Below are 12,946 nucleotides of genomic sequence, written 5' to 3' on the forward strand. Positions count from 1 at the left end.
GTGTCCTCCGAGTATTTTTTAGTGCTCAGAGATTTAGTTTTCATTGCCTCAGCTGAAGGATTTACAGCTATTAGCCAGCTTGATTACATGTGGGGATTCCCTAGGAACCAGGCAACCCCCACATGTACTTATGCTGGCTAATAGCTGTAAATCATTCAGCTGAGGCAATGAAAACTAAATCTCCGAGCACTAAACAATACTCGGAGGAAACCGAGCGTGCTCAGGAAATCTCGAGTAACGAGTATACTCGCTCATCACTACTCCATATTCATAACTTCTGTATAACCCCGCCCTCACCACTGATTGGCAGCTTTCTGTATACACAGTGCATAGGCAGAAAGCAGCCAACCAGTGGTATGGGTGGGGTTATACACAGCTCAGCATTTAGAGAACTGGTAGGTCTCTAGCAGAAAAAAACAGTGATTTCATCAAAACTACAGCAAGTAAGTGACACATCGCTGAAATCAGAGTCTCTGTCTCTACATTATACTCCTCCTAGGGAAACAAAAACCTGCTGACAGATTCCATTTAAGGATTAGTACATGGTATATATGTTACCTGTGTATAGTAACAGGATGAAAAGGAATAAGACCCAGCACACATATAGTTCGTTTATTAAGATCAGACACTATACAATGAGAGGTGACGGAGGAAAGGGGTAACGTTCAGGAAAGCAGGGTCTGCACTTGTTGTGGAGATCTATGGAGGATGCTGGTGGGCTCCTTGTAACTGTTAACAGGATCCATGACAGCGTTGTACAGTTCCATGTAGGCTCTGAACACCAGCTCGGTGGACTGTTTAATTATCTGTTCCCTGAGGAAAAGAAAGAGTTAATATACATGTCTATCTCGAGCCCAATAGTTATATGTGCGTTGTATATTCACTCTGTAGTTCTGCAGGACGCGCTGTCATTGCTATGTAGAGAAGAATAGGGATGGATTCTCTCATACAGAAAACCAGCAAGAACAATACTGCCATCTGCAGGTTACAACCGGGACTACTGTATGTATGTAGAAAGATAGATAGATAGATAGATAGATAGATAGATAGATATTAATCACAACTTGAACCTTTTCCCCTGCTGTAATTGTAAAATGCTATGTTTAGACCGCCATTAAATAAGTGCACGTTACAGAGAGTTATGTAACAGGCAGATGTGACTAATTCCATAAAATAGTAAATGTGTAACCTTCAGCTACAAGGGACATGGCAGGATGGAGACCTACAGTATAACATAAGAAACATTTATATATTGTAGATAAAACAGAAATAAATGTAACTCAGACATCACCTACGTCATATGTATGTGTGGGGATGACTCATTATTGCACTTGCACTTTTTTAGCCTAGTTTTTGGTATTTCTCGTCTGTTTTTCATTCTTCCAGTAATTCCCTTCTTTTTATAAATCTATGTTATATATGTTTGCCTTTATATTTGCCGCTGGGGGTGCGCTTTAGGGCTTCTAGAGGATTCATCATTTGGAACTTTTCACAAGCTTTGTAGCACATGTTCGCCAGTTGTACCCAGGAATGATTTCATGGAAGGCAGAATTTTTGTGACTTTTGCAAAAACGTTTGTTTTTTTTTTTTGCACTAAAATTTACAAAATGGTTAAACACAAAAATAAAAACATTATTTTTTTTTTTTACTTTGCGCAGAATTCATGGACCGTGTGCGCCCGTTTTGAAGAATGTAGTGCAAAACAGAAAATGGACCCATAAATTTTGATTCCGGGGCCAAATGTTTTGGTCGCAGCTGACTGCCAGGAGAGGAAGAGGTTCTGCAACAGGGATGCCATTCATGAGAATGAGCCCGGGCTGTAGCACCAGGCACCACCAAAGGACGACTGTGTTACTGTTACCAAAAAATAATCCTACTCTTCTAGCTCATGGGGCTTTTGCCTTCCTCTGGATCAAACATAGGATTTCAGGTTGAACTTTATAAACTTGTGTCTTCTTAAAAACGATCAAACAAGGATGTAAATGGGGCCGCCCCAGCTGCGGCTCTGCAGCCCTGTCTTGATGGAGCGGAGGTGCACGTGGCTCAGCCTTTGTTCCATTCATGGTCAATGGGACTGCAGGAAATAGTGGGGCTATGTACTTGGCATTCTGCAGCAGTCCCATAGTCAATGAATGGAGTGGAGGTCGAACATGTGCACCTCTTGTTCAAGACCAGGCTGGAAAGCCACTTCTCGAGTTTGCTGGAGGTCCATGGGTAGGTGAGAACTTGTTATTTTCAGAATAACCCTTTAATGGTGTAATTCCTCTTCAGCAGTCACCGTAGGGTAAACGTACGGCTGACGGCGGCGCTGCAAACATAAGCGCCAATTCATCAAGCAGTTTACGCCAGTTAAATGCTGGAAAACTTATGTCAAGAAAGTGGCGTAAATTACAAGGCAAGTGTACTCCAATCCTTGACCAGATTGGTGGCGGCACAAAGGGGCAGAAAGATTACAGACTTGGGTGCATCTCACTCCAGCGCACACGTCGCCCAGACTGGCGTATACTACGGAATGAGTCCGGCTCACAGCCTGTTAAAGCCTCAGGACCCTCGGTGAAACCTTATTACAGAGGCCCATTAAAGGCCATCACTACACTTCTTCATGCCTTTATGAGCAGCTAATGTGATCCAACACGACCGTGCTTTCACTGCTGTATACCGCTATATATCATTTTAGGAAGCCCCCGCTGCATTGTATCTGTATAATGCTGCCAAATTGCCCCTATTTTACAGCACTTAGAATGCGGGAACATTAGCAACTCACAGGCGACTATTTATACCCAACCCAGAAGACCATTTTCTGATAAATGTTTAACATTAATGCTGGATTTTCGCACTGAGCCCTTGTACTTCCACTGTAAAGATGAGGGTAAATGGGGTGGGGGGCGTTTCATACGTGAAATGTAATATTGACCTACAGAAATACATTAGTCTGGAGCGCTAGGCTTCCTCCAATGTGTCAATGAGAATGACCCAGCAAGGATATCCAGATTGTGATGAAGTATCAGGGTGACTAAACCCAAAACCTTGTTTTTTTAATTGACTAGGCCCTGTTCACATCAATTTATGGCCCAAAAGGGCAAAAATGAGTACACCCTCATCTTAGAGAAGATGATTTATTCAATCGTATCATGCTTTAAGTAGGTGGAGGCAACCGAATCAAACATGAACTGCCTCCTCTCAAGTGCACCGTGCTGCCATTTTCATCGTTGGGGGGTATCAAAGTCACCCAAATATTGAAACACTATTCTAATACTTACATTTGCTTTAAAGGGAAATTTCACTTTTTTGTCATATTTTCAGCTCTATATCTAATGCGTACCAACCACAAAGAAACAGAAGAGTAAAGATGCGCATTAATAAGACTCTCATTTCAAGCAAAAGTCAGATGGACCAATAGTGATATAATCTCAACTTTATCGAAAAGTCTGAACTTTGTGGAGTCATTGTCTGACTCTGGAGAAGACGGGCATTTAAAATCCCATACACCTTAATGGAGTGGGGGGAGCTGTGCATTACTGACACATGCCGATGACACGTAAACGAGGCCCTCCATGTGTCACGGAGACCATCACTCCAGCCGTATCTAGATCAGTCTAATGCTTACAGGAAATCTTAATGTATTTAGGTGGAAATATACCACCTAAAATGTGAAACACAACCAAAGGAGTTTTCACAATATTGTAAATTTTATTTCAATAATACATAACATTAAAAGGGGAAAATTCCACAAGTGGAATAAAAACATCAGGGGGTGTGGGATATGTATTTACATGGACAGATTCTAAGCTGTTGATGTAAAAGGTGAACCAAGCAAATGATGATGATATAGTGATATAAATTACCTATAGAATAAATATAGAGCTAAAGGCGCATTAGAATAGTAAAGAATAACAAGTATAAGAACAACTGACCGATGCAGGTAAAGTGCATCGGTGTAGGTAGATATATCTATGTAACAAATGGTTCATTAATGTATCAGGAGAGAAAAGTAGTATAATATTGGCAGATACTTGATGGATGTATAGTAAATCCAGTAGGACAAATAGATTGTACAAATATATCAAGATGTTATTAACATCCGCGGTAAAGAGCAAGATTCATAGATCTACTTATGCGGCTATAAGGTAGATATATCTATCTATCTATATAATCGTCTAAGGGTCACTTCCGTCTGTTTGTCTGTCACGGAAATCCCGCGTCGCTGATTGGTCGCGGCCAGCCGGTCGCGGCCGATCAGCGACGGGCACAGTCCTGCCGCGAATTCACCCTTCCCTACTCCCCTCCAGTCAGTGCCCCCATTGCGGTTTAGCAGTCCGTTAACGCTGCTATTAACCCTGTGTGACCAACTTTTTACTATTGATGCTGCCTATGCAGCATCAATTGTAAAAAGATCTAATGTTAAAAATAAACAAAATAAAAAATAATTATATTCTCACCTTCCGGCGCCTTTCCCGCTCCTCGCGACGCTCCGATCCCGAGAATGCATTGCGGCAGTGACGGGAGATGACGTAGCGGTCTCGCGAGATGATGACGTAGCGGTCTCGCGAGACCGCTACATCATCACGTGTTATTGCCGCAATGCATTCTTGGGACCGGAGCGTCGCGAGGAGCATCGCTAAACGCCTGGGCTGGATCCGGGGGCCGTTGGAAGGTGAGTATATAACTATTTTTTATTTAAAATTCTTTTTTTTTTTTTTTTTTTAACAGGGATATGGTGCCCACACTGCTATATACTATGTGGGCTGCGTTATATACTACTATACATATTGTAGAATACCCGATGCATTAGAATCAGACCACCATCTAGTATATATATATATATATATATATATATATATATATATATATATATATATATATATATATATATATATATATATATATATATATATATATATATATATATATATATATATATATACACGGTAGATACAGCCACAATAAAGCAGGTATGGAGAACAATTACATCACTGGAGATCTATACAGCAACAGTGATTGCACAGCAGATCAAACTATAGCAGGAGAATTGTAAAGTGCTACGGCATATGGATAACAAGAGTACACAAACCCCACATGTGAGCGCCTGCATCTGCCCGACGCGCGTTTCGCCTGAGCTTTGACTCCCTCGTAGTTTGATCTGCTGTGTAATTACTGTTGCTGTATAAATCTCCAGTGATGTAATTCTTCTCCATACCTACTTTACTGTGGCTACATCTATATACTATTTGTAGCTCTATCCGTTATTGCACAGTCACATTATTTGACGTTACAGACACAAGTAGATATATGAATCTTGATCTTAACTGCGAATGTTAATAACATCTTGATATATTTGTACAATGTATTTTATCCTACTGGATTTACTATACATCCATCAAGTATTTGCCAATATTATACTACTTTTCTCTCCTGATACATTAATGAACCATTTGTTACATAGATATATCTACCTACACCGATGCACTTTACCTGCATCGGTCAATTGTTCTTAAACTTGTTATTCTTTACTATTCTAATGCGCCATTAGCTCAATATTTATTCTATAAGTAATTTATATGACTATATCATCATTTGTTTGGTTCACCTTTTACATCAAGAGCATAGAATCTGTCCATGTAATTACATATCCCCCCCCTGATGTTTTTATTCCACTTGTGGAATTTTCCCCTTTTAATGTCCTGTATTATTGAAATACAATGTACAATATTATGAAAAATCCTCTGGTTGTGGATCACATTTTAGTTCACGTCCTTTAAGTCACAGTAACCTTTCAGCTTCTTCTGGAAGACTCAACAATGACGCAACAAGTCTCCAAATACTTCACACCAGACAACAATAGAAAAAAAAGAGCTAAGAACGCCCCAAAGTGTTTATAGCTAAACCACCCCTACCACCGACACTAATGTTTCAATGCAAAACACCAGACTGAAAATAAAGACAATGAGTTGGAGAAGGCATTAGGCGGTATTATGGGGAAAGTTCCAAGAACTAAAAAGGCATAAAAGAACATAACAGCTCAATTATGGAACAATAATGTACATCACCTGCGCTTTGTGCAGTAAAAAGACAGAATTTTAGCTTTGGCACAAATGTCTGAAGTTGGTTTCTGGGTTTAAAGGGAACCTGTCACCCCCCCAGGCGTTTGAAACTAAAAGAGCCACCTTGTGCAGCAGTAATGCTGCATTCTGACAAGGTGGCTCTTTTAGTTCTGGGTGCTGTAACTGCAGAAATAATCAGTTTTATAATTTGTCCTAAATACCTTTCTTCAGTCCTGGAGGCAGGCCTTTCCCCCCTGCTGCAGACGCCACACAGCCGTCACTCAAATCCTCTTGGCGCCGGGCGCCGCCTCCTCAGTGCTGTTTTGAAATGAGCCGGCGTCTGCTCTCTTTTCTCCTGCCTTGGGCAGGCGCAGTGAGTGCTGCCCGTCCTCTGTGCTCATATGTAGTCTAGCTGACTGCGCCTGTGCGGCCGCCCTGCCTGTGAATCCCAGCCCTGCAGTGAGAATAAATCAGAAGACACTGCGGGGCTGAGATTCACAGGCAGGGCGTCCGCACAGGCGCAGTCAGCTAGACTACATAGGAGGAAAGACGGGCAGCGCTCACTGAGCCTGCCCAAGGCAGGAGAAAAGAGCGCAGGCGCCGGCTCATTTCAAAACAGCGCTGAGGAGGCGGCGCCCGGCGCCAAGAAGACATGGCTGACGGCTGTGTGGCATCTGCAGCAGGGGGAAAAGGCCTGCCTCCAGGACTGAAGAAAGGTATTTAGGACAAGTTACAAAACGGATTATTTCTGCAGTTACAGCACCAATAACTAAAAGAGCCACCTGGTCAGAATGCAGCATTACTGCTGCACAAGGTGGCTCTTTTAGTTTCAAACGCCTGGGGGGGTTGACAAGTTCCCTTTAAATGCCTGACACGTAGCTCAGTAAATCCTCCACAACACCGCAGCACCCAAACTTTGCAGGTACTAGAGCTGGCTTATATGGGAAGCCGAGATGTCGGAGAGTGGGATGGTGGGCTCACTGACAGCTGATACCAGGCATGTCTGCCAAGTGAAGAGCAAAAAGAATCGCAACATCCTGGACATCCACAGATGTGATTAGTTTGTGGCTGCCTGACCAGAGCCCTGCAAATTTCTTACTACCTGCGACATTGCTCTGCACCTATCCTGATCAGTAGGCCCCACAACGTCCAGTATGTCATCCCGCAAGGTAACCATGGCACACCGTCACAAGTAATAGGAGGTCCGCAAGGCTCCAGTCTGGCGGCACAGTCAACAGATGTGGCCGATGGACCAGCGTTCATCAAATCATTCTGTTCAGTTCTAAAAGTGAATAAATAAAAGGTCACATCCACAACATACATTACCAAACTGGAGCACGTGGTGCCACCCTGTATGCACAACCATAGGCGCTTTACTTTACTAATATAGCGCCAACATATTCTGGAGGAGTGGGAGGAGAATGGAGCATCTGGAGAAAACCCAAGCCAACAGGGAGAATACACTCACTGGCCACTTTATTAGGTACACCATGCTAGTAACGGGTTGGACCCCTTTTGCCTTCAGAACTGCCTCAATTCTTCGTGGCATAGATTCAACAAGGTGCTGGAAGCATTCCTCAGAGATTTTGGTCCATATTGACATGATGGCATCACACAGTTGCCGCAGATTTGTCGGCTGCACATCCCTGATGCGAATCTCCCGTTCCACCACATCCCAAAGATTTCATGTTGTTTACGCCAAATTCTGACCCTACCATCCGAATGTCGCAGCAGAAATCGAGACTCATCAGACCAAGCAACGTTTTTCCAATCTTCTACTGTCCAATTTCGATGAGCTTGTGCAAATTGTAGCCTCAGTTTCCTGTTCTTAGCTGAAAGGAGTGGTACCCGGTGTGGTCTTCTGCTGCTGTAGCCCATCTGCCTCAAAGTTCGACGCACTGTGCGTTCAGAGATGCTCTTAGGCCTACCTTGGTTGTAACGGGTGGCGATTTGAGTCACTGTTGCCTTTCTATCAGCTCGAACCAGTCTGCCCATTCTCCTCTGACCTCTGGCATCAACAAGGCATTTCTGCCCACAGAACTGCCGCTCACTGGATTTTTTTTCTTTTTCGGACCATTCTCTGTAAACCCTAGAGATGGTTGTGCGTGAAAATCCCAGTAGATCAGCAGTTTCTGAAATACTCAGACCAGCCCTTCTGGCACCAACAACCATGCCACATTCAAAGGCACTCAAATCACCTTTCTTCCCCATACTGATGCTCGGTTTGAACTGCAGGAGATTGTCTTGACCATGTCTACATGCCTAAATGCACTGAGTTGCCGCCATGTGATTGGCTGATTAGAAATTAAGTGTTAACAAGAAGTTGGACAGGTGTACCTAATAAAGTGGCCAGTGAGTGTATATAAACCCCACGCAGATGTTGCTTTTGATCAGATTCAAAGCTTGGATGGCAGAGCTGCAAGGCAACAATGGTAATCCCGGAGTCACTGGTGGGCCATTCTGGGGCCCCTGGACACCTAAGGAGGATAACAGCACAGTAATAGGTCATCTGATGGGATGAGAATCTGCAATAAATATCCCACACTGAAATAGGAGGCACAGTATGTCCTCACAGACTTGTCCAAGAGCATGAGGAAAGCAGAAAAACAAAAGGTCTGTGCCATTGTCAACTTTTAACACTACTTGTACAATTGAATTTACTAGTCGGTAAGTCTGAGACATATAATGAGGTCAAACTATGGATTACAACGATTAATTGCAGGGCTACCAGGGCATAACTATATGTTTGTCATCTGTAAAGGGGCCCCTTGTGTGGGCTTAACCCTTTCACCGATGCCAACTATCTTTTGATGGCAGGCAGTGCATGTCTTCAGTCTATTGTGCAGTAGGGGAGACAGCTCCCAGAACATATCCTAAGAATGGGCTAGAGCCAAGATCAGAGATGGCTTTGATTGATTGCCAAAGCCCATGAACACAGCATGATTAAAGGGAACTTGCACCTTCAATCCGGTCACAGGACACCAATCAAGTCAGTCCTGATGACCTCCAAAATTCAGTAAGCCAAAATTAGAGCACACGGTTTTTGTGACAGCAGCCTGTATGATGGAGACATAGATTGAAGTAGGGAAAAAGGGGCTTTCTCATGCTTCATCCTAAGGATCGCACAGCACGTGGTTCTTCAAATTTGCAAAACATAAAAAAATGTTCATTATTTTTGTCTTTACAGGTTTTGCAACTTCTTAGCTTTTTAGGCTAGGTTCACATTGCGTTAGGGCAATCCGTTTAGTGCTAGCGCTAGCGGATTGCGCTAACGCAATGTTTATTTAGGGGCCGCGTTAGGGGTCGCGTTAACGTCCCCGCTCTCGCAGATGCCCGATCTGCGTGAGCGGGGAACGGACCTCGGGCGCGCCGCGCCGCGTCCGAGGCTCGCTACAAAAGAACGGCACATCGCTAGTGCGAGCCGAAAAAGGCACGCGCTAGCGATGCGCTACAGGGAAACTTCACATTGCTGTCAATGGGTGCGCTAACGGACCTGTTGCACGGCGTTAATTGCGACATTTTCGCCGTGCAACGCTGTCCGTTAGCGTGCACACATTAACGCAATGTGAACCTAGCCTTAGTGCAAAAAAAGTCACATGCTAGCTAAAATTCTACACAGTGTGAGCCAACATATCTGGTGTACAAAATATCACTCTGGGGGGAGACTGGAGAACATTTCCAGGGAAATTAGCGACTTCATAAAAAGTCACAATTGAAGAATCAGCCAAAAACCATCCTGTATATATAAATTATTCAGTCATTTATATGTAGTGCCCAAACTACGCCGATCTACCATGAGCGCAACAGCAAAGAATCACAGAAGTCGCTTTTGAAACTATTTGTGGGGCTATAAGTATTTTTTTTGTACAAAATTATAGGAGAAAAAATATGACTAAATGCAAAAACCAAGTGACATTATATTCTAAAATCCATTTAATATATTTATGTTGTCATCACAGCAGTTCCTTCCAGCAGCTCAAAACTCAGGAGAGAAATGTACTTTATTCAGACGTGAAGAAGCAGCTTCCATACAAGTCTGCGAGTTCTATACGGTGAGGAGGAGTGAAATTACCCAGCTCTAATGCGGAGCACTCTTCCCTCCAGCTCCGCTGTTATACACGAGCGATTATCCTTTGAACAATGCTTTTAAACCGTATATGTCTTTATTTCCCAGCAGATCAACTGGCGATGCCCATTAAGCCACGCCGAGCCATTCATTCCATTAAGCAGCATGTAACGCTGCCGAGTACGCGAGATCCAAAGGCTGCAGCCGCAGAGTGGGCTCGATGTTTTACTCACCGCGTCTTTAAGGGGCAAGAAGACGAAAGAAAATGATAATAATAATAATAATTATTGAGTTAAGGGAAATTGAACCCCTCATTTATGGTGAGAAGTCAATATGTAACATTATCCACCTGCTATAATGCACATTTTCCCAGGCACAGAGGATTCATCTTGAGCTTCTGGCCACATAATAGTATAAATAGACCCCGTTATACCAATAGTCCTGCTAGATAATAGAAGACTTTCTAAAGAAACACTAGCTGTATTGCTTCTCTAGCGACATAATGCTTTATTCAAAGGAAACCCTGGTCAATACAAGAAGCATCAGTTTATTGTAATTATTCCTTAAGAGGTTTAGTTTGTAGTCACTTGTTGTGTTGTTCTATTTACGTTGCCGACCGTCCACTCCAGGTGCTGGTGGTCGTACATGCTCAGTAGTCAGTCCGGGCCAGCAAGTCATTGCACTAGACGTGGCTCCTTCTCATATCACTGACCACAAAGTAAAAACCTCCACAGTGTCTATCGAGACATTGGAGAAATCTTTATGAATGCTTTTTCTATTTTTTTGTACATACAAAAGACTTAGAAAATAATGCAGTCACAATCTTCTACATGCGACGATATACTTGTGTGAAACAAGAGAATAGCTGCACACAGTGGAATAGTCTCTGTCTCTAATGGACCCAATGTACATTAAAGTTTTCTGACTCACAGATTTTGGTGGCACCAGCCGACCATCCTGAGTGTGGGGGCTTCCCGACTGTTCCCTTACACATGGACTCGGTGAGAAATGGGTTACCGTATGTATAATAATAGAAAAAACTTGGCACTCAGTAGTGAGGAAACACGGGTATTACATACGTGGTAATGTGTTTTTTCATGAGACATGACGGCACCACGAGAGAGGGGATCCGCCCATCAAGGACAGGAAACCTTCAAGATAAAAGGGGCAGCTCCTCTCTCCACATCAGTTGTTTTACAGAGTACGAGAGGAACTCCGCTGGTTAGTGTACACATAAATAATACATCCTATACGGTTCTATTCACCGATACCCCAGGGAGTGTATAATACAAATAATGCTAATAATGCACCCAACTAATGACGTGATCAAAAGGGTGGGAATATAAGGGTGCCGTCATGTCTCATGAAAAAACACATTACCAGGTATGTAATACCCGTGTTTTTCCATCATACATGACGGCACCACGAGAGAGTTACAGAGATTTGTATTCTCTTTAGGGAGGGATCAGTGCTTGTAACACTCCCAAATGTGAGATCAGAGGTAGCAGATAGGTCTAGCCTATAATGTTTAAAAAATGTAGACGGAGAGGACCAAGTGGCCGCCTTACAGATTTGGTCGATGGTAGCATCTGCTCTCTCCGCCCACGACGTCGCCATGGCCCTCGTGGAGTGGGCTTTCAGACCCTGTGGAACAACCCTGCCTGCACTACTATACGCTAGAATAATGGCCTCTCTCACCCATTTAGCGATGTTTTGAGGCTTTAAGGCCCTTCCTTGACCCCTGGAACGAAACAAATAAAGCCCTCTGCTTCCTCCAGGATTTTGTATTCTCTAAATACTGTAGGATACATCTCCTGACATCTAGGCAATGGAGTCTCTCCTCTTTCTTGTTACTAGGATTGGGACAGAAAGAGGGTAGGGTTATATCCTGAGCCCTATGGAATCTCGATACCACTTTGGGGAGATATGCCAGATCTAATTTTAATACAACCCTATCGTCCATAATTTGTGTGTAAGGGGGGTCAGCTGACAGCGCGTGTACACTATGTTCCAAATTATTATGCAAATGATATTTTTCTCAGATTTTCCTAAATGGTCGATGCAAATGACAGTCAGTCTAATAAAAGTCATCACCCGTTAGATTATACATCGAATTTTATTGAAGAAACCTCCCAATGATAACAGTATAATCTCCAAAATGAATAAAAACTCAAAATGCACTATTCAAAATTATTATGCACAGTAGAATTTCTAAACATTTGATATGTTTTAAAGAACTGAAAATGCTCATTTGTGGAATTTGCAGCATTAGGAGGTCACATTCACTGAACAAAAAAGCTATTTAACTCCAAAACATTCTAAAAGGCCAAGTTACATGTTAACATAGGAACCCTTCTTTGATATCACCTTCACAATTCTTGCATCCATTGAACTTGTGAGTTTTTGGAGAGTTTCTGCTTGTATTTCTTTGCATGAAGTCAGAATAGCCTCCCAGAGCTGCTGTTTTGATGTGAACTGCCTCCCACCCTCATAGATCTTTTGCTTTATGGTACTCCAAAGGTTCTCTATAGGGTTGAGGTCAGGGGAAGATGGTGGCCACACCATGAGTTTGTCTCCTTTTATGCCCATAGCAGCCAATTACTCAGAGGTATTCATTGTCATGCACGAAGATGATTTTGCTCCTGAAGGCACGTTTCTGCTTTTTAGACCATGGAAGAAAGTTGTCAGTCAGAAACTCTATTTACTTTGCTGAGGTCATTTTCACACCTTCAGGAACCTTAAAGGGCCCTACCAGCTGGTTCCCCATTATTCCAGCCCCAAACATGACTCCTCCGCCTCCTTGCTGACGTCGCAGCCTTGTTGGGACATGGTGGCCATC

The 12,946-nt window shown here is 43.1% G+C and overlaps 1 protein-coding gene across 1 annotated transcript in view; it reads right to left on the reverse strand.

Annotated features, from left to right (window-relative positions):
- Positions 1-597: 597 nt before the first annotated feature.
- Positions 598-12,946, reverse strand: part of COG6 (component of oligomeric golgi complex 6) — a 129,014-nt gene continuing 116,665 nt past the window's right edge. The window contains exon 19 of the mRNA XM_077298167.1: positions 598-813. Within this exon, the coding sequence (XP_077154282.1) occupies positions 666-813 (148 nt within the window). The 3' untranslated portion in view covers positions 598-665. The remainder of the gene's footprint in view (positions 814-12,946) is intronic.

The sequence above is a fragment of the Ranitomeya variabilis genome, chromosome 3 (genome assembly GCF_051348905.1).
Source record: "Ranitomeya variabilis isolate aRanVar5 chromosome 3, aRanVar5.hap1, whole genome shotgun sequence".
Lineage (NCBI taxonomy): Eukaryota > Metazoa > Chordata > Amphibia > Anura > Dendrobatidae > Ranitomeya > Ranitomeya variabilis.